The sequence below is a fragment of the Dicentrarchus labrax genome, unplaced genomic scaffold (assembly GCF_905237075.1).
Source record: "Dicentrarchus labrax unplaced genomic scaffold, dlabrax2021, whole genome shotgun sequence".
NCBI classification, from domain to species: Eukaryota; Metazoa; Chordata; class Actinopteri; family Moronidae; genus Dicentrarchus; species Dicentrarchus labrax.
In genome coordinates, this window is record NW_026136704.1 from 4,188,171 (window position 1) to 4,210,631 (window position 22,461).

General features: G+C 40.0%; 1 protein-coding gene across 2 annotated transcripts in view; it reads left to right on the forward strand.

The window, feature by feature from the left end:
• The first annotated feature begins 434 nt into the window (after positions 1-434).
• Positions 435-22,461, forward strand: part of sez6b (seizure related 6 homolog b) — a 214,839-nt gene continuing 192,812 nt past the window's right edge. For both annotated transcript variants that reach the window (XM_051397921.1, XM_051397922.1), the window contains exon 1: positions 435-853. In XM_051397921.1, coding sequence (XP_051253881.1) covers positions 781-853 — 73 coding nt within the window. In that variant the 5' untranslated portion in view covers positions 435-780. The remainder of the gene's footprint in view (positions 854-22,461) is intronic.

Consider the following 22,461-nt stretch of genomic DNA (forward strand, 5'->3'; position numbering starts at 1 on the left):
AAGGTAACAAAAACACAACAATTCCTATATTCAGGTGATTATACACTAATGAAAACATAGCTATGAATATTATTTTCCATTTCTGACAATAGATCCTCCTAATTGTTACACACTGGACCCTTAATACATGTCTGTATAGGATCTTTAAGTATGTTTAGGTGATGTGTTACTCCGACTTAGGTGCAGTATTAAATGCAGGGCTTTTACTTGTAATTTTACAATGTGGGTGTACTTCTTTTACTCAAAGCATAGCTGCTGAAATGATTGGAATCGATGGCTGCATGAAAAAATATGAAAAAAAAAAATCGTGAATATTCAACGATGTGAGTCAATGAAAACACACTTCTAGTGCTTGAGAGCAAATCATGATGCAATTCTACAGTTTACAGTTTAGTACGTCCCAAACTTTGAGCTTCATTGGCTCTCCGTGTGTTCCATTGGCCAACGCTAGGAGCTGTCCGTGGTGCTGAAAGCACGGCGGCGGCGCTGCCCTGAAGAGGAGGCTCCCAGCACAGAGCACAGAGCACGGTGCGGGGCAGCGGCGGCAGCAGCTCTACAGTCTCCAGCCTTCAGCCTTCACTCAGTGGACTCAGTACGCACAGCCAGTACAGTCTGTAGTGGCGGACCGAAACTAAAAAAGACCTCGTCTCTTGTCAGCGAGCGCATTCAGACAGAGAACCCGGGCTGAAGTGACGAGAGGAGCGCTCAGAGGAAAAGTGTTGATCCCAAGGACGTTCACTAGGAAAAGCTCGAGAAGCGCAAAGCGGGGGACAAAACGCGATGAATGCGATCAGAGATTATTTCCCTCTCCTGCTTGTTCTGGCGGCGGTGGTGACGGATACGGGCGCTAAAGGTAAGAATTGTCCAAAAGATGTTTACTCCCTTTTTTTTTAATCCCCCCCGTGGTTAATGAGGAGCTTTTTAGCCCACGACCTCCTGAATTAGGTGTTTTTCTTCTTGTGGATTTGTGTGTTATTTTCGCCCGGGAACCTTTCCGCTTTCACGATTTTCTTTTGTCAGTCCCTCCATGTGCTCACACGGCTCACTGCTTTCCCCCGGAAAAACACACTCCTTAATGCAATGAACACTAACAGGGATGTGCTGTTTTCTTAATTTTTTTAGGCTGTGTTTTTCCTCATTCCGGTCACACAGCACGCATCCTCAACGCCTTATAAAGTTATCAGTCAAAACACCGTTTCTAGAACAGAAATCACAGACTAATTACAGTTCAAACTTCTGATGTGATTCCTCTGTAGCTTTATTATCCCTCAAGTTTTCAATTTTCAAGAGGGGAAAAAAGGAAAGTCAAGCAGGCGAACAGGCTGATAAAAATGTCATTTTCCAGCCTTGGTAAAAAAAAAAAGAAGTGCTCCAAATGAATGCAGCCTATCTCGTGGTGCTCTTGTCACAATAGTGGAATGGTTGATAGTGCTTTTTTTTTTTTTTTTTTGCAGCCTCCCTGCATTATTCATATCCCCTGACAAAACAGAGAAGGCTACACAACATAAGCAATGTCAGAGAGTTGTCTCTCTGGATGGTTGCAGCAATCTGAACAATAAACATTTTCTTCTTACCTCGCACTTTATATTAGGTCCTAAATATGATTTATTATGAAATCAATTCTGTGCATTAAAAACTATCATCTAAATATCACACACACACTCTTTGTGTTGGATGGATGTCAAGAAATAAACTTGTCAAGGGAAGAAGTTATCTGAAGACAGTCATCTTTTAATTGGATGTGTTTGTGGAAATGCAGCTGACTCCACAACCTTGGTAATTCAGGTTGTGATGGATGCTTACGCCTTGTGTTTGCGTTTGCATAATCACATCTCAGAGAATGTGTCGACTGGCTTTGTGCGTTCAGGTCTGTAGGCTGGCTGCTCACATGCCAGCGAGCGTGTGCACAAAGCAGACGATTAACGGTGACATAGATGGATTGAGCTGCTCGCTCTGCTTGGTCAGAATACTTAAAGTTTTTCTTACGCTGGGTGGTGAGTTTCAAATGCAAGATCAACAGTTCCTCGCTCACTTATTAGCTCAGTGATGAGGCCATATTGTGCCTTCACACACACAAAACCCTCACAGTTCACACACAAACGAGGTCCTCACTTATTTGTACACTTAAATAGCTGTATCCTAAATCCATTCTATGTACTAATTCTGTTCAGTATGTACACTAAAACTGAACTGTATTGTTAATGAGCACTGCTGACCCACAATGCAATGCAAAAGTGAAATGGAAAGGCTACTCACAGCAGGTAAAAACGTTAGTACTGAACTGGTGGGTCCTGTGGCGCCCGGTAGCCACAGCAGACCAGGTTCTATTAAAACCTGTGGCCCTTTGCTGCATGTAGTCCCCTCTCGCTCTCTCTTCCTGTCTGTCTTCACCTGTTCTATCAAATAAAAGCCCCCAAAATATAAAGAAGAATGGTGGTGCCATTCTGAAGATCCTGTTCCCTCATTTCTTTTGGTATGAAACAGAAAAATATGTTGACTTCTTGTACTTCACAGCAGAACACTATGAAAATGAGTACTGTATGTAGTACTTTATTTAGTATACAATTAGTATGTAGTTTATAATCAGGCTGAGATGTGGGATGATCAGTAAATAAATCGATGCTTTCATTTTTGCTGTCACAATAGAGGCAGATGGTAAAAACACAGACACAAGTAAAACATTCAACATCTTTTGTTAAATTCTTGCATTTAATTCCATTTTGATATTTATTTTTGCGATCACTTCATTGTACACCTCTGACACAAAACACCAGCACGGAGACGAAAAATCAATGCCACTTTTGACACCCGTTTTAAAGCTTTTATAAGCTGGTAATAAAAATGCTTTATAGGGCATTATAATGTATCAATAAGAACAACTTTTGGGTTGGCAGGTTGTGAGAGAACCTCTCTTGCCGGTGGGTCATTAATAGTCAGGTCAGGACAATTTGCTGTCCTGGAACGGGCTTCTCATCAGGACATCAGGATTGGACAACCTTTTTCAGGTCAGAGGTCAAACAGTCCATTGCAGAGCTCGTCCCGATGGAGTAAAGAGCCAAAAAGACAAAGCAAGTGATTCAGTGGAGGATAAACAGCAGCCACAACCTGACAACCCTGAAATAGTTTTTTACTAAAGGATGTTTGAGCTTTGGAACAGTTTTTGCTTGCTGTAATCATTCCTCCTGTTCACACTGGAGATTCCTCTATAATGTGCCTCCTGTGTAAGTGATGGGAGTAAAAATGCATTCTAAATTGTTATGAAGCTAATATGATAAAGCATATATCTTCAAAAGTTATAGTTTATTTAGTATAAAGTTTCCCTCTTTGTGTTACTACGTGTCCAAAGAGGGAATTGACCTCCAAAGCATTAATTTGAGTTAATAACCATTAAAGCATCTGTTAGTTACAACTTATAAACCCTTTACACCTCTGTAAAATGTGAGGGTTACTGGAAAGTGGCACCCAAAATTTTATATTTCTCCAAACTAAATAACAATAACATTAGTTCTGTTAACATGGAGCCTAGTTTTCTGATTTTAATTGATTAAAAGCCCAAACATAACAACAATGCATATCAACACCTCAATCAGAATAAACAGGCCTAAACCAGTTGCAGAGGTGTAGTTTAAACCCTTTTCATAAATGTATCAAAAGAAAAATTGTGCCATTACTTCCTGACTGTGTTCTGTGCATGCCGTCTGTCTGCGTGAGGACATAAAAGCTTCAAAGCTAAACTTCTGCATAGAGTTTGTTACTGATACAACAACATATTTGACAGTACCTGAAATGAGCTAATACAGCTACCGAATACCGACACTTCTGATTTTGTCCACTTTTTATTGCGTACCGCTACCTCCCGGTGAACTGAGATATAACTTTTAACCCTAAACTCTTGTATTACGCAAAATTTTTTCCCCTGCCCTATTCTGCCTCTTATTGGCTGGTATTCGTTGCCTTTGTTGGTTTGGTTGATTAGGTTTAAGACACGAGGAGTGAGATGGTTAGGGTTAGAAAATAATACCAGGGCAGAGCTAATCAAGGGCAGGTTAAGGGCGGAATATGGGTGGGGAAAAACTGCAGCCCTGCATAACACACACCTAGCTTAACATGGAGAAAATGACACTGAAAATGTCCATTTAATAATGTATAAAAACATAAAAACAACAACCCAAAAAGATGTAGGGTTAAGTATGGTTAGGGTTGTGCTGAATTAAGGTATTGGCACCTTTTTCATCCAGTTGGATTAGGTTTAGGGTCAGGATTAGGATAAACTGAAGTGTTGAACAAATTATGACAAATTACATAGAACACGTGTTAAAGAGTTATTACTGAATGGGTTGGTGCTCAATGCATGACATATTCATAACTTTTACGTGCGTCACACTGCTGTTTGAATAAATGCCGTATTAGATCACATCCTATTAGACAACTGAGCCGAAATCTTAAATCTAAATGATTTCATTCTGAATTTTGAGCTTCAAAGTAACCACGGCTGTAGATGTCTCCTGTCTTCTAAGGTTTGTGCACGTATAAAAACACATAACCATTCTCCTTACCCCTAATGCTATGAAGTCAAATGAGGTTGTTTTCCACACTGTTTGAATTCCTTATTGAAGATATACACTGAGTGAAACATTCTGTTGCCCTGTTGCTGTGTGTTTATAGCCGCACCAGTACATCCAATTGAAATATTCTCTCTGCCCTGTCTATTGTTTTAGACACATTTCCACATAACTCAACCTGACATGTTTGGTATCAGTGGAAACTTTTGGATCCTGAAGGGAATGAAAGAAATTCTATGGGCTTGAACAATGCTTCATAATGCTACATAACTTGTAACAATCTACCTGCCAGTGGGTGTGACATGCTTGTAGAAATGTAACCAGCTAGGGTACTTTTGGGTCCCAGCTTCACACACCTCCACTCCAGCAGAATATTCTAAAGCATTTATCACTTTTTCATGTTTTGTGCATGTGCAGTAGGCCTTCTCTCCGTTCATCCATCATCAGCAGATTAATCAGCGTTATGAGATGCTATTCTTGCTCTAATAGACAAGTATCACCCAAAGCAAGTGATACTTCACATTAGCAATGGCCATCCTTCACCCTGCCCCCTGATTAGCCTGTAATCAGCAGTGCCAGGACCCTGCAGCCTCTTCGTCTGGCCGCTACCTCTCCTAACGAAACAGATTCAGGGCTCCACGCTGTCGCTGTGGCACGAAGCAGTGAGTTCTTTGAGAGCCTTGCTCGCATTAAAACAAAACAAGTGTGAAATGTGTATCTTTGGGGAAGCAGAACGGCAGAGGTCATGGCTGGCTTCAGGGGCGATGGTCTGTGGATGACCTCCACCTCTGAACTCTCTGGAAGGCAGTTTCCCTGCAGGGATCTGTAACATAGTGTTCTGCTTCATCCCAGTTTTTACAAATCACAAATACTTCATGTATGGCCATCTTCCAAAGCATGTCATAGTGTGTCAGATTTGGAATGTCTTTCTACTTTGTTTCCATTCATGTTGCTATGGTGTGAAAATCAGTTTGTACAGACAGCAACCTTGCAGTGGCCTGTCTGTTAACAAGCATTTCAAATGAATTTGCATTTACAACAACAGTATGTCAGCACACATAAAAGCAGACATGATGTTCTCTGCGATGGAACTCAAATTTACATTTTCTGATTTTTATACTTAATTCAAGTTATACAGTGAAATGAGTGGTAATCAGTGGTTAGGTAGAAGGTAGGAAAACATACTTTGTAAAATTGTTGTGACAAGTTGAGCTGCTCTCTTTGGCTGTGAAGACGACTCGTCCGTAGCAGGAAACAGTGGGTCGCCTGAGGTGAGAAATACTCAACACAGTAACAGAATCTTGATCCTTATTTGATCAGCACTGCTTAGTTTGACAGTTTGATCTGAGTTTGGTGCGTTGAGCTGGACGGACTCACTGAGAATGACTTTTCAGTCACAAGGTAGCCCCGGAAGTACCCTGCTATATCTTCTATTTTACTCTAAATCCGTCCATAATTTACTAAATGAACATCATGCTGTATGGAAGACAACTAGAGATTGAGACCATAAACTAATCATCAGTCATTTCTATTAGTATAGTTGTTGGGCACCTTTGTCTCTGTCTCTGTCCTTCTCTCTTGTTTCTTCATAAGACTCAATACTATCTGACTCTTGCAACCAATGGAGCTGCCACATGCTGGAAATGAGAAAGAACGCAGGTTTATGACACTTTGGACCGCCAGGAGGAAGAGGACAGTGGTGCCGTTATTAGTGTCCCATGTGAAACCAAAAGTCAACGTTGACTTATTTTAACTTACGTACGAATGTTATCTTACTAACGTATGTAACAATAGCCTCCTTAGCTAACATACTAACATACTTACATTTTCCTAAAAGATCATAGTTTGGTTTGAAACCATGGGATAGTTTTGGTGCCTAAATGTAACCAAACTACAACCATTTCACAATGGAAGGACGCATGTCTGGTCTAATGAAGGTCCGGTATGCCTGTTGCTGGTACTCTGCAACAGCAGTCACTTATTTAGTCGTTAAGGTATAAGAATGTATAGTTAATATGTGTTCATATTATTGAAGAACAACACTAATATTTTAAACCACCTCAGCCTGTATACAAGTGATACAGCAGCACTTGTAAGCATTGCTAATGTACTCGCTATCAGAGTGAAGGAGTGTCTCCAGTCTGCAGTAAATCACTGTGCACAGTCAGTAGTGAGGTGACAATATTGCCGTTTCAGCTTTAGGCCAGTTTTAGCTCGGAGCTCAGATCCATGAGCGATCAGTCCTGCTTCTCCTTAATAGTTTACCCATAGCTGCTACACTCACTGCTGATTGCTGCTGTGTTATTCATCAGCTTGTCTTCATCAGTCTGTGCTGTCTGACAGCAGGCCCTGTGCGACACGGCGAGTTATGGTGGACTTGAAATAGAACCTGTTTTGATGATGTCCCTGAGGTTTTGGGGTCAGGCATTCTGTCCCTTTTCCTTCAGATTACTGCCCAGATAAATACATTGGCCCTGGCTGACCCAGAGCAAGTGATGCCCCGGAGTCCCACCCCCAGGGCCTTCTTGCATTGCCACTGCCTGTCATCATTGTCAGTGCTCTGCTGGGAGAGCTGCCTCAAACTAATGGCTGCTGCAAGGCTCACTGGGCTAAAGGGGCTTTATTTTAGGCCAACAACAGCAGCAATTCAGTACACCAAACACACACACACACAGCCTTCAGATTCCAAAGGCACGGGATACTCAGTGCCAAAGTAAGGAATGCAATCTCACACAACCTAAACACGCACATTTATTTGTCTCTGTGTTAAAACACTGTTTCTCTTTTTATTTGTCCCCACACTGCCAAAGCCTTCCAAATTCTAAATTCTTATGTGATAATTTTTCTCTGAGAGGAAGCAGTATGTTCTTGAGTTCCACATATGGGTTTTTAAAGCGTGCGATGTGGGAGGTTTTTGTCAAGACTAACGCCTGAACACCAACTCCAGTCTGCAATTTCGTTGAATTTTTGAATTTTGACAGTTTTGTAGATTTTTAAAGCATGGCCATATTAACCCACATTGTGTCCCAGGGGAAAAAGTGAACTTAGCCCCCTTCCCCATTTTTCAGTCCATGCATTATGTATGTATTCATTAGTAATTTGTTTGTTATAACTTGATTAAGCACAATTATTTTGTATTAGAACGCACTGTGTACAGACAATATAAACCGGAAAATTAAAGTTAAGTTAGATTTTAACTTAACCTCTGCATGACAGGACATGACGTCATAATGCAGCTGCTGTTTTATCATTTCAGTCTATAATATGCTTTAGTGCTGCACATTAGTATTAAGATATTCAGAAACAAATGCGCAGTTAATCAAATTGCTACAACCTAATTCCCTTCCAGTGAAAGCGGGAAAAGGACTGTGAAGTTATAAAAGAATATCTTGTATTTATTCATGTAACAGTTCAGTGCAAGGCTGGACCACACTAAGCAGGAAAGTGCCAAAGTGGGACACTGAACTTTAGGGGCCCTGAAGGCACCAGATCACTTGCATAGTAACTGGTCGTAACGGAAACTACGATTGTGCGGGCATTCTTCTTGCACTTCCGCCTTAACTTCAATTTTACCAAAATATATAATTCTTACCTATCCCTGAGGCTTAGAAGAGCCCTTGTTCCAATTTTGTTTTAGGATCTAAAATAATTTAGTTCATACTATGCTTACATAGTGTATATGCTTGAATAAATTAGCTTTTAGTCAACTCAGGGCACCACAGCTCATATCGGGAGCTCTGCCCACAGTGCCAGGAATGTAATTCTGGAGGTTTCCCTTAATAAAATGTTTTTCTAGAAATTGTTACATTTAGATATGGTTACTTTAGTTTTGAAAAAAAAACAAAAAAACATCATGAGTAATTGTAGAATGTAATGTTGCTAATAGCCAGTGTTTTCACATACATTATTTACATCATTATCACAACAACAAGATAGTATTTAGACCATCATATAACACTATAACCCTGTTTTTAACCAAGAATAACCAAAGGAGGAACCAGATCTTTGTTTTGTCTGGTAGTAGCTCAGTGTATAGGGACTCCTGTGTACACCTAACCCCTAACTGCTCCCCGGGCGCTACAGCTGCCTAATGTATATAGTAATGTATATAGGAGGACAAGTTTCGTTTCATGTTTGAAAAATGCTGTATATACTGTGACAATAAAAAGATTTATCTTTATCTAAAGTAAGGGACAATATTGACTCATCAGTATATTGGTCGAAGGCTGGTAGGCCCATGGTAAAATAATGGGTAAAGTGAGCGGTAGTCCTTTGCAATCTGAGTTTGTCAGTCACTCTGTGCTGGTATTGATCAGGCTTGGAAGCTATATGGACTTCATCAATTAGATGCTCCTTCTGGGACCTGTCAGGAAGACAAATACTGTTATTGTTTCTCCTGGCTTTGTTAGATTTTATTCAGTTCAGGTGTCAGTAACTGCCTGAACAGGATGCTATTTTATCCCATAGTCTATAACGTTCATATCTACCTATAGATGTTCATATCTACCTATAGTGTATTCATATCTACCTATAGTGTAATCATATCTACCTATAGTGTAATCATTTCTAGCTTCCAGTTTTCCGGGAGGCAGACACCCTCTCCACATTTAAAAGTTGTCGTTGTCATCATCATCATCACCATCAGTCACTACTATTAGTGTAGTTGTTGTTACTGTTGTTGCTGTGCACCTTTGTCTCTGTCTCTGTCCTTCTGTTGTTAGCTCTGTTCTCTCTCTCTCTCTCTCTGTCTCTCTCTCTCTCTCTTTTTTCCTCTCTCTCTGCCCAACTGGTCAAGGCAGACCACCCACCTAGAGCCGAAGGATCTGTCCTAGGTTTCTGCCTTTTAACAGGCCGTCGCCAAGGTCTTGCTCATGGTGGTACTGTTGGGTCTCTGTAAATAATGTTATAAGGAGTTCGGTCTAGACCTGCTCTATTTGAAAAGTGTCCTGAGATAACCTCTGTTATGAATTGGCACTATACAAATAAAACTGAATTGAATTGAATTGAATTTTATTGAATTTTATTTAATCTAATCTAATTTAATTATCATTTAAATATCACATATAGGCCATTGTTTTTAGCCATGCTAGCAGCGTGGCTGTGGTGTTGGCAGTGTCGGTTGGTCAGTCCACCGCTTCAGTCCAGAGTACTCCCCAGAGGATGAACTGTAATAAATTTGGTCATCCTCTGACTTTTCATCTAGCGCCATCATAATGCATTACAAATCACTTTTGTTTTCAGAATGTAGATTAACATTAACTTTGTTTGGCATTAAACTATTTCAAACCCTGGGTTAGTGAATATACAGTGCATACTACATATAAATACACGTGAATACATGTGTAGTTTGTGTGTGTTGAAGATCTTTCTAATTCTAAGCCTGCCATATATATACCCACGGTACTTAAAGTTAAAATTCCATTTTTCTCCTCATGATTTTAGTTCCTGGGGATCTTAGTGGCTCAGTGGTCATAACTCAAAGCATGTAGGCTAACTGCAATGTCCTTAGTGTGATTCCATATCATACCCATATCTCTCCTCCCACATTTGCTGTCTGTATCAACATTTCCACTCTTTAAAAACATAGATAGTAGGTTAAAATGGGGTGTGATGTAATGAAAATGAATATACCTTCAAGCTATGTTTCCTGTTTGCTTTGTAAAGCACACATGACATCTACAGGCCCCTGGGGTGTCAAAGGTCCCCAACCAGTAACCAGTTTGTGACATGAAACCTGTTGTGTGGTCCTACCCTGTTGATCATTCTCACATTCTTTTATTCTATTTGTATTACTTTTTCTCTTCACAACTTGTAAAACCTAAAACCCTGACACAGAAAGTTACCCTGAGATCTTCATAAAATAACTCACACTGCAGCTTTTCGTAAGACCTGCGTCGATCAATTAACCAATTGTGGCCCCTGGTGTTTCCTAAACATAGCTGGTTTATTATGTGTGCGCCAAAAAATTTGACTTTGAAAGACACCTTATTGCTAGATCTGACCGTGCATGTGCACTCTTAGATTTACCCGTAAATGGTTAATAAAACAACTAACAACTGTAAACAGGTTTATTTGCTTCCAAAGATGTGTTTGTGGGTGTATTTATAAAAAGGACTGCTGCTGTGGTTGAAAATCCGAAAACGTCAGATTGCCCGGAGTCGTCTGGACGGCGAAAATGGATTAGCCCCGCCTCTCTAGCCTTTAACCTTAGCCGCCGCCGCTAGACGCGTCATAACAACAACACTAATGGCGGACTACTACTACTTGTTTGTAAACAGCGCATGCTCCATGGCTTCTCTTCCAGTTTTAGTGTATTGGTGTGGCAGCACATACAGGCCTGGCATATGTATTACAGCGTTTTGGGTCGTTTCAGTGAATCCGTGTGGACGCAGATATTTCTGGAAACGACGCCGTGTTTACGGAGATTTTTTTCGAAACAACATCGTGTTGGGTGAGGCCGCGTATTCGTGAGGACAGGCCCTAAGTATTACAGAGCAAATATGTATATTTTACAGCACATTGACCGTAAACACTGGAACAAACGTACTGATATTATTTCACCTTTTATCACAGAATATACATATATAAAATATAAATTATATATAACCTTTTAAGGAAGAATGGCAAGCTGAAGGATATTGGTCACTTGAGAACATTCCAATGTTAGCATCAGAGATTTTTATTTGCACATCACTTTATGTGCTTTAAAGTCCCCTCCAGTCAGAAATCTGTGTTTCTTCTTGTCCCTACAGTGTGCTGTTTAAATACTGTCTGTGCAGAGTTTGACACTAGTAGGGTGTTGTCACATTTACCTGCTGAAAGTGGAAAGTTTCTCACAGATTTTAAGGAGCGGGGGCCTACCAGCATGATCTGTGACATCACAAATAGTTTGGAAGTCAACCTTGGTCCAGTATGCAACTTGTACAGTGTGATATAGAAAGTTGAAGCCACCAGTGCACATCCACTGAGAATGGACTTTACAGTGAAGGAGGAGACATCTTGTGTCCAGCAGCAAAACTTTAGAAATGAACAACATTTGTATATTCAGAGATTCTGGAATTTTGAGGTAGAGAATTTTTTTGCAGAAAAACCATATTAGACACATTATTGTTCCACTATTTATGTATTTATATATATGTTTTAATACATGTCTGGAGGGGGTCTTTAAATACCTGGGTGTTAGCTGTAGGCCTGTAGAAAAGATTCACTCTATTCTGATACATGATTTATAAATAAAAATTAAACTTGAAATCCTTTTCACCAGCTTGAGAAACAAATTTTTGCGCAGTAATTTTTGCATCATCTTCAGATTAAAATCACCATTGTGCCTCTCTTGTGATAAGCAACACTCTCTCCCTATTACCCCCCCAAAACACATACACACACAGGCACCCCCTGTTCCCACCCCCTTCATCATCCCTGCCATGGCAGAAAAGCAATTTGTTCTTAGTGTCACTGATCTGATGCAATCAGCAGCTTCACGCTTTTGAATAAGGAAAAGACAGCGGGAAAGGACACTGTGTTTAATTAAAAGACGCACTTTTGTGAATGTGACGATCATATAATTTGGGCTGGAGGATTGTAAGGTTGCGTGTTCAACACCTGCTTTCCGATTACGGCTGATTAACCTATCGAAACTTGCACGTTGCCTCTCATCAAGGGCTATTCAGGGCGCTGAGGCTACGCTCTCATTCTAATTGTCTCCGAGCCTTTTCCTCTTTGAAGAGCTCAATTGGAAATGAGTGTTATCAAAATTCAGTGCTACTCCCTCTCACAGGAAATGGGGGCGCTGGGTTCTTTACACACAGCTCCTGACACCTCCTGAGAGGAGCTGAGGGGGTGGAGGGGTGGAGCACTCTCATTTTCCCTTTTCTCCGTCTATCCCCTTCTTTGCATAACAGTGCCTCTGAAGCGAGCGGCGCGCCTGTGAAGTGTTTACCCTCGTCTCTGTCAGTCAAAGCTGGTTTCCTGAAGGCTGCATTCATCTGCTTTACAATATCTCTGTCTCCTCCCCTGTTTGAGATTCCTCATGACAGAGCCTCTCAGAGTTAAATTAGAGAGGATGCAAATGGGATGTGATGTGCTTTGAACTGCACCTGCTTTATGTGTCACCATCACATCCCACATCCTGTCATCTTTGAACATCGCTTCAGCTCTCTGGTGTATTCTGGTCTTTGAATAACACGCTGTGACGTGAATAGTCATAGAATGAGTTGAATGTCTCTCCAAATCTGACAATAGAACATTCTCTGAATCCAATTCTGCTCACAGATACACTTAATTCTACCTTAATTGACAGAATAATTCCCATGGTTCCCGGCTGCTGCATTAATACTTAGCACGGTCTAATTGATAGCTGTCATGTTGCAGCTGTCACTCAACATCGTGCCCGGGGCACCTGGGGATATTTCTTGCAAATCAATGGCCAATCTGAGCCATGTTGGGCTTGATGCCCTGCCTAAACAGCACTCTGCTCTCTCTCTCACCGCCTGAGTAATATCAATGAATCATGCAGCTCACACGGCCTGTAACTGCCACTGATTAACACAAGCCAGTGAGGATTTGATGGACGGTGGTCAGCAGGAGGTGAGAAACAAAATATTCACCATATATCAATTTATGCACCCAATTTAACGACACTTCACTCTAACCCCCTGCCTTTAGAGAAGGATTTATAAAGGCTGTCAGTTAATCAGTTACTATTGTAGCATGCCAAGGCTGACGTAAAACCAAGAACTGCCCCGAGGTCTGAGACCCTCAGGGCACCTGAAGGCCCCAGGTTGTCTGTGAGGCAATTGCTTTGTGGTATTTTCATTATTTATAAATTTGTTTGGTAGTATGTACCACTAGAGCACAATTATGACACTAAAAGTCTACAGACATGCTAGCATCTCTGAGAGGCTGTGTAGAAGTTGCAGTTCATCCTGAAACGGGGGGACTCCATCCAAGGTGTAGAGAAAGGTTAGTCTAAAACCACTGGTTCTCAAACTATGGTACGTGTAAAATTTAATTAATTAATTAAAAAACATAACTATCAAAATACAAACAATTCTAATGAATATACTTAAACTATGAGATTACTGAAATGTCATTTAAAATAAGTCATGTTCATGCACACAGCGCACATACATACATGATTAGTTAGGAGCTAAAATGTGATGATAAGATAGTGCAGGTAAAATGAATGGTTCAATTGTTGCTGGAAACGGTGGACTATTCAGAAGAGAGGTGTGGACCAGGAGGAACCCTTTTCCAACAAATTATCTCTGGTTCTTGAACAGGTTCTGTTCGAATTCAAGTCAACAGTCATGATAAATAATCTTTTTATTAAGAATAAACCTGCCTGCTATCAGTACAGATCTGTTGTCTGCCCTTTGCCTGTTGTTCAGAGCAGTGGCTCTCGACCTTTTTGGTGTCAAGGTCCCCCAATTTGATTCACATCAAGCCATGGAGCTGTATTTGATAATATGTAGTCTCAGGTACCCCCGTCTGATCAAATTTCCATTATAACTGTCTGTACTGTGGATTGGCAGATTAACAGTGAAGAGCGTGAAACATATGAACAGTCATTCTTATACATTCTCTTACTGGGATAACTTTTAGCCAATGAAATAATAGTGCACCACTTCATTCCCCATTTTTCTGGAGACCCCCTCAAGGAACTTTGAAACCTTTAATATTTCAGCCAGTGGATAGCCTTAAGCAAATCTGTGTTGAATCAAATTAGCAAAAACTAACTTACAAACAGCAGATCTGTTGGGGCAGGGTAGAATTCCGATTTAGGAATAACAGTAGGTTTTTGGACCTCTGGGAAAAATGGTTTGGGGGAAAGTTGCCCAGTATTCCCAGGAATTATGTTCATATTGGTCAATAAACACTGCACAACGTCCAGTGCCAACATTAAGTGCCAGTGCTGGACGTGGTGTGTCGATGCGGAAAGTAAGGGTGTGGAGGTCGGTCTGTAGAACAAAGGAGGTATACAATTACTACTTACATTACTAACTGATAGACCTGTACTATGCATTCTATACAATAACCCTTCAAGAACCTTATCATGTCTTTTTGCTTACAACCTGCCTTCAGGGTTGTTCAACTAGAACAGCATCAGATCTGCAGTTTTCTGTGGAATTGTATTGTGTGTATATGTAAAGGTGTTTTGCTGAAACACATTTACATTCATGAACAAAATATTTACAATATCACAAGTCTGTCTTACTGGACTGCATAACACTGCAGAGGGATCTGTATTTTTCTGATCACTCTCTCACGTTTTCATTATAGTTTTAAAGGTTATATATAACATGAATATATCAGCAAACAACTATTCTTTGTACTATATCTCTGTAAAGATATATTGGAGTTATGGAATCACACTCCCGGTCTGTTCCGTGTGCAGCGACTGAAACTGCTATTTCTATCATCTATGTCGGTAAATTAAGGATTTATTTCCACCAAACCAGAGTTGGTGATTGTTGGAACAGTGGAAAGACTAACAAAGATGGTTTTAGTGAGTTTTATTTTGTTTCTGTTCACTTTAAGTCACGATGTTACGATGACGTGATGTAAGATTATCATTTTTCATCAAACGTTTTGTATCTAATTCAGTGAATTAAGGGTTTATTTTTACCAACTAGCTTTGGCGATTGTTGTAAAGATTGTGGAAAGATAGTTTTGGTGAGTTGTATTTTATTTCTGTTCTATTTTATTGTTTTGGTCTGAAGTGCTGGAGCTCTATATCCAGTGGCAAGTGATATTTGTATAACCTTTAAGACTTGTGTATTGTTTATATACTACTCTACAATGCTGCTAGAAGGTATGTTGGAATTAACATAAAAAACTCTTTGAACTGATGTGAGAAAGATGTTTCACTCCTGATGTAATGAAACAGTGCATGCAGTAGCTACAGAAGCTGCCTCAGCTATCCTTGTGGCTCTATATTTACACTCTCCTTTAGTGACGGAGCAGACTGCCGTCTGATCGTCTATTCACTGTCAGAATGTTATGTGGGAAACAACAACTCAGCACTCCAGCTCTGACAAGTTGCGTTTGTAATCGACATCAACAGCTCCTCATTTCCCTGACGATCTCTCATTTCCTCAACATTCTGTCAACATCTCATCCGTCCTTCCTGGGATTATTTTCAGCCACTGCTGAAAGCTGCCTGCTGCACAGTCCATTCTAGCTCTCGTCTTGTGTCCCAGAGCTGCATTGATCCAGCAGCGGTGGCGCAGAACCAGTGTTTGTACAGAGAATAGGGCCTGTCCACTCTCCTCTCATGCGCTGGCAGACTGTATACACCTGTCTAATTGGGGCTGGCGTCTGTTGTGCATACAGAGCCAAGGGCCTCTCGACAACGATTAGGACTCTGACAGGCTTGGCTCTCTTTTAGACCGCCGCTTCACATCCGCAGAGCTGTTTGGGGAAAGAGGGAAGGAGGGTCACAGTTTGATGCTCAGCGGCAGCAGCAAGGGAAGTTGCTCATTTTGTGTCTGTATATACGAGTCCAAATGTGTGTGAGTGTGAGGGAGAGGACGAGATAAACAGCACTTGTCAGTAAAGGCTGTGATTTTAATCCTTGCTTCATGTCCTCCTCTTTGGATCTATATTCCAAAGATAAACGGAGATGCCTGGGGGAGCTGAAATCTTTCCAAGGAAAGACAGAACTTTGGTAAGGGAGAAGGATGAGAACAAATGAGCAGAGGAGACGTGAACAAACCAGACCAGACCACTGTACTATTTGCCGAACGCCTGAGTCTGCAGCAGTATCAGACAGTCTGTTGTAATTGTAGGTTACTTGTTGTTGATTCTGTTGGTGTGTTTTTGCTGGCTGGAAAATGTCTCATGAACATTATAAAAAGCTGTAATGACGGCTAGATCATTCAAACTGTAATCAGTCTTTTTTGGGGATTTCACTGCACCTTTTCAAAGAAATTGCAATGCATGTTGCCGTTTTTTAAGGCATTTTTTGCAACAAAATTGCAGGAGAAAGTGAAAATTGCATTTTTCTTTTTTTATAATTATTAAAAAATTTAAACTTTGTATTATTAAGTTGTCCAGGAGACTCCTATGTTGAGGAACATTAAGGATACCATTAAAAAGATTCTTTGAACTGTGAATCTACAGTGAAGAGAAATACCGATACAAGTTACATCTTTAAATTGGTTGAGGAAACAGTAGACAGACAAAGTTAGAGACTAGCTTTTATCGCTGCATAGATCCGCTTTGGGAAGCTCTGATCTGTGGAGAATAGTACATTTCCCTTAGATTTGATAAATGCAGTAGGACACAGATAGTATATCTATTTAAAACAGTGAGGTGGCTGAGCAGCCCAGTGCAGACAGTCAGTGACTAGCTGATGAACATAGAGGAGCATTTAGCAGCTGAAGCCAAACCAAACCAGAGCTCATATTGGACTTAGATTCAACAAATGCAAACAAACATGTCTCATAATTTGTTGAAACTTGAGCTCACAGCATAAAATGAACTATTGAATGGAATTGAAGAATTTTATTATATTCTTATGGTGCGGCTCTGTTGTGTCGTGATACTGTAATATTAGTAATTAAAGTAGATATCAGAAATGGTAGTGGTAATGGCAGTGTTTCTACTAATATTACCTTTTTGTTTTTTTGTATGATTTGCAAGCTGTGTTCAGGTTGTGAAATCATTTGTTGTTTCTAATAGGTTCCTCTGTTTTCATATAAATGTGCATCTTATCCAAGAAACAGCTTTTATTACAGCTTTGAGCCATTTTGGGAGGCTCTATTTCCCATAGATCTTATGAATACAGTCGAAAACAGATAGTATTTAAAACAGTGAGGTGACTGAGCAGCACTGTACTGTTGATTACAGCAGAGTACATGTGGAATGGTGACATCTGTGAGGCCCAGGGGCTTGCTGCGTCCCTGTAATGGTCTCATTAGTACAGTATGCACTGCAGATGATCACAGCCACGCTGTTGCTTCTCAACACTAAGCCTAGCCATTTGCTTTAAACCGAAGACGATATGAAAGCTGAGAATCGCACAAGCTGCTGTTGCACAACAATGCCATATGAACGGAGGGGAAGAGCAGAATCCGCCCTGACGTCTAACATGGTTTCATGCTCTCATTTTGTCACTTCAGCTATTTTTTCTCCTTGAAGATATTAGAATGATTATTCATTCAGCAGTTGAATGTGTCGGCACAGACAGAGGAGCTGTATGTGTTTATTCTGTCAGTGGAGTTTATAAATTATATTGTGGACATTAATTCAGAGCCTTAGTGACATTACTGAAATATTAGATATTTTTATAATGGTGGGTTTTTCATTTTAAAACACAGCCCGTCATTAATTCAATGAAATATTGTACTGCAAAAGAGAGTTTAAGGAGAAATCTGTATTAATCACTTTCATGGAAATGAAGGGTGGGGGTGGACTTCAGCTGGGCACTGCGCATGTAATAAACTGACCAAGTAAAATGCCACTGACAGTACACCCCGGGCTCTCATTCTTGCACTAATAAACATAAAACATGCAAATGCAGAGCAAAGACACAGAGTCCTGTCAGAAGGAATCAGTCGCATCATTATTTACCTTCAGAGTTGTCAGGTGAGCTGCAGAGCAGCGCTTAGAGCCAAACAAATGGCCGACAAAGGCTCCGCATTGCAAATCTGCAAAAGTAAGACAGAGTGTATGAGGAGTGCAGACTTTGTTTTCTTACATAATAGTAATACTAAGAGCATTCTGTGCTTTTGAACATCCTTTTACGTATCTTTACCGTTTACTATGGTAGTATACAAAAGATTTCAGAGAGCACAAAGAAATTCTGCAAGTCAACCCGAGAGGTGAATCAGATTCATTTTGGCAGTCTGAGTCTCAAACTGAGAGCACAACCTCACCTGTTCAGTTTGACCAGGAAGTCAAGAAAGGTTAAGATCTAGACGTCTGATGACTACAATCCTTCATCCAGTTCAAATCTAATCTGAACAGTGGATGGTAAAAATGTGGCTTCAGACTGGATAAACAGTCAATGTATGACAGCTTCTGGCAGACAACCACAATGCTGACGCAGGCACAAAGGGGATATGACGCCATCGACAGGCAACCAGTGAAACACAGCGTTACCTGAATAAAATGACAGATTTCTCTGAGTTTGAACATTGTTGGAAACGTTTGGGATAATGGAAGTACACAACTCAACTCCATATAGAACATAGCTGTAGAGTTTATAGACAGTTTAATGAGGAAATGTTACAGATAATAGCTTTAACAGGCCAATCCCACTCAAACAAACCCACTTGATTTGCTCACTCACCAAATGCGCTCTACTTAATGCATTACAGAAAAATGTAATGTAATTACAATTATGTGTTACACCCGAACACTGCTCCTTACAGAGGACAGCTGGAGGAAACAGGAAAGCAGACTCAGAAATGAGTGTGTACATCGCCGGGGCTGCACACTCAAATCTGATTCTGTTCTTACAATCTGTGCTTGTGTAGCACTCAGAATTTGTTTTGTGCTCTCTCAAATAAGCTTACAGTGAAGTGTTGCAGGGCAGTGAGACATTTTCAAACAGCCCAATGTAAAAATTGGCAGTATTAGTCATGCTGTATTCTTGAATAAGGCTTAATTATGTACCAAGGAAATGCTGCAGGCTGCGGGGGGTACTGCGTGCTCTGAATGGCTGGCGGAAGCGTGGAGGACCGAGTTCGATTGCTCTGCTCCCCTACAGTAACTGGCACCTGTTTCCCTAAAGGCCGCTATTCAAAACTCCCACATTGCAAATAACAGGCTGGCACATTTCTCCCTGTGAGTGTTATGAATTACAAACTGCATGAGCAACAGGAAGGAGGACAAAAGATGGAGGCACAAAATGGCTGTGCACAAGAAAGAATGTCTAACAAAGCGTGTGTCATGGTAAAATAATCTTATGATATACACACGGATGAGGACTTAAATATTCCATGGAAAAATGGATGGACAGCAGTTTAACTTCTACAAATCATTTCCAAACAATTGTTTTATAATACAATTATAAGTGTAGGAGTATTACAGATATGCTGCAGTAAAATAGACAAAATTGAGAAAATAACGGCAAACATCTACATTTATATCACTGAATAAGGAAACTATCCTGTTAATAGTACAAAATATTCTAATTATACTTAAAGCTGCAGTAGGTAACTTTTATAAAAAATTACTTTGTCATATTTACTGAAACTTTCACTATATCCTGACAGTAATACATGAGACAGATAATGTGTATTCTTAAGAGCACTAGGAGGAGCCAGAGAATCCTGATATGTCTCATGTACTACTGTCAGGATGTAATGAAAGTTTCAGTGAATATGACAAAGTTATTTTTATAAAAGTGCAGCTTTAATGTTAACAATGAAAACATTGTATGGATGTAAACAACACTGATATAATTATGATGATTATGAATTATCTTGAGGGAGTAGTAAAGTAGACACAAAACTAGAAAATGGCACTGTTCTTTGCCACATGGAAATAAACCACCAATACAATCCAGTCACGCTAACGTCTCTCAACAGTGTCATCCTTGTAAATATGCCTGACAGCAGCCAAGAAAACCATCATTACCACAAACAATGCAGCGAGGCCGATGGCACGGATAAAAACGACACAATTCCTTCTAGACAGTTGCACTGCATTTGAACACCTACTCAGTCGACTGCTGCCGCTGCCCCCATCATGAGTTATTCTGTCTCATTCTTTCCACAGAGATACTGGCTTTTCATACATTGATTGAAAGCCTCATTCTCAAAGGAGCTGATGCTGAACGGCTGACAACACTATAGCCAGTAATGGCTTCTGCTCCATAGTGCAGACGGAAGGTGCTTTCAGTGTCATTCTTCTCAACCCGCGCATTTGTAGCCCCCCCCACAAATTACACTAAGAATCGGTGCCACTGTCTGCTATTCATCCGCACATCTACGAGGTCAACCACTGTGGTATTTTTCCACAGCGCTTCTTTTCAGCTGATCCACTATTGAAGTCTTCAATCTTGAATGCAGTACAAGGCCAATCATCACCTTATTTTAGCAGATTCAATGAAAAGATAAATACAAGTCAGTTGCCTACAGAGCGATGCTCTCTAAATTCCTTGTTGCATTTTGTGACATGGTGCTACAGCGTATGCACAGTGCAGGGAGGTAAACACACTCCCACAGCCTCAACAAGATTCAAATGCACGTCAGCCAGGTGTCTCCTGCACTGGCTTCTTTTTCTTTTTCTTTAGTTTTCATGCTTGCTGTAGCAGGATAACAGTTACATGGAAAGGTAGGATGAAATATTTAACACCGCAGACCTGATTCTGTTAGTTTCAAAGTGAATGTAGAGAGCACTGGAGGGAGAACTGCGCAGGTCCACAGTGGCAACATGCACTGTGCAAGGTTACACTCAGCTCTGCCTTATATTTAATAGAAGTTTTATATGGTTGCATGCAGTAATCATCTTGAAGTCACTAAATAGGTGATGTCTGTTTGAAAGGGGTGTTTGGGAAGATGTCAGTAGGAGTAAACTAGCTCACTCTATGAAGTGTTTTGTATGCAAATTTGGGTGTATGTCTGTATTCAAAATGCAGAAAATATACACGTATGAATGCACCTTATAATTTGGCAATTTGCACTTGAAGATATTATCATAGCCCCAAAATAAGTCGCCTAACAAATTGCATACTTTAATTTTTCTTAACATCAATACAGGATATCAAAAACCAAGCAAACAATATCTTGTATGCTACCAAAGTGATTTGAATGAATGGGAAATTTTACGGATTTTACACATCAAAGTTTCCAGGGTCCTCATTGATAAAAATGTTTTTAGATTTATACTTGAACTTTGTCTTGAGATCAGTTCTGTCGGTGTGTGCTTAAGTTACATTCATAAGATAATAACAGTTTACACTAAGAAGCCAGTTTGTAACTTATGCACCTGTGATTTATAAATCTGAAATCAACTTAAAATTTACCACACCTGTTTAGTCAGGAAATGACATGGAGTGAAAGTCACACGTGATAAACAGTTAAGTTACAGTGCTATGAGTCAGTGTTTAATTTTCCATGTATCTGAACCACCAACCGGCACTTATTAAAGTGAGAAATCAGAATTTTCTAAATGCTTTGTCTCTCATTTCCACAGACTTCTCCCACTAAGCTCAGCAAAAAATGCAGGCTGAGTGAGATCAGGTGACAAAATGTAAAGTTTTGTACAGAAAACTGTTTATCTTTATGGATTATATTGATGCCAAATTAACAAGACTGAAGACATATGATGTATTATTATTATTATTATTATTATTATTATTATTATTAGTATTATTATTATTATTATTATCTTGTGTTTCTATGTGTCTTTACAGACACATAAGGAATTTTTAAAATGTCATATTTTTTGGTTTGGTCTAATATTTTCCCTGGAGAGTGACAAAGATTTTCAAACTGCTTTGTGTATTTTAATGTGTTTTTTCACAACTACAGTATGAGAAGGTTGTCTGACATTGATGGCTGTCAGTTATTGGTTTGATTAATAGTTTGATAATGTGTGTATTGATTACTGACGCTACTGAAAGCTAATGCAAAGTTCACCACAGGCTGCGGTTCCCCTCCATAACCAGCAGGAAAATCACTTAGTACAAGTCTTTGCTCATAGATAAGATAATTTCCACATCAAAGTAAGGTTTTTTGTAAATATCTACTTGTACTTGGTCTTCTGTGCAAGTTATACTTAAGATCATAATTGAAAAAGGCAAAAAAAAATCTAGAGGTGTGAAGTTAGAGAAATAAAGAAATAAATGAGCTTGCCAGACCTCTGCAGCCTCTGCTACTTTAGCTGCTAGTGGCACAACACAGCCGACTCTCCAACTGAAATGTTGGCAGCCTAGTTGCATTAT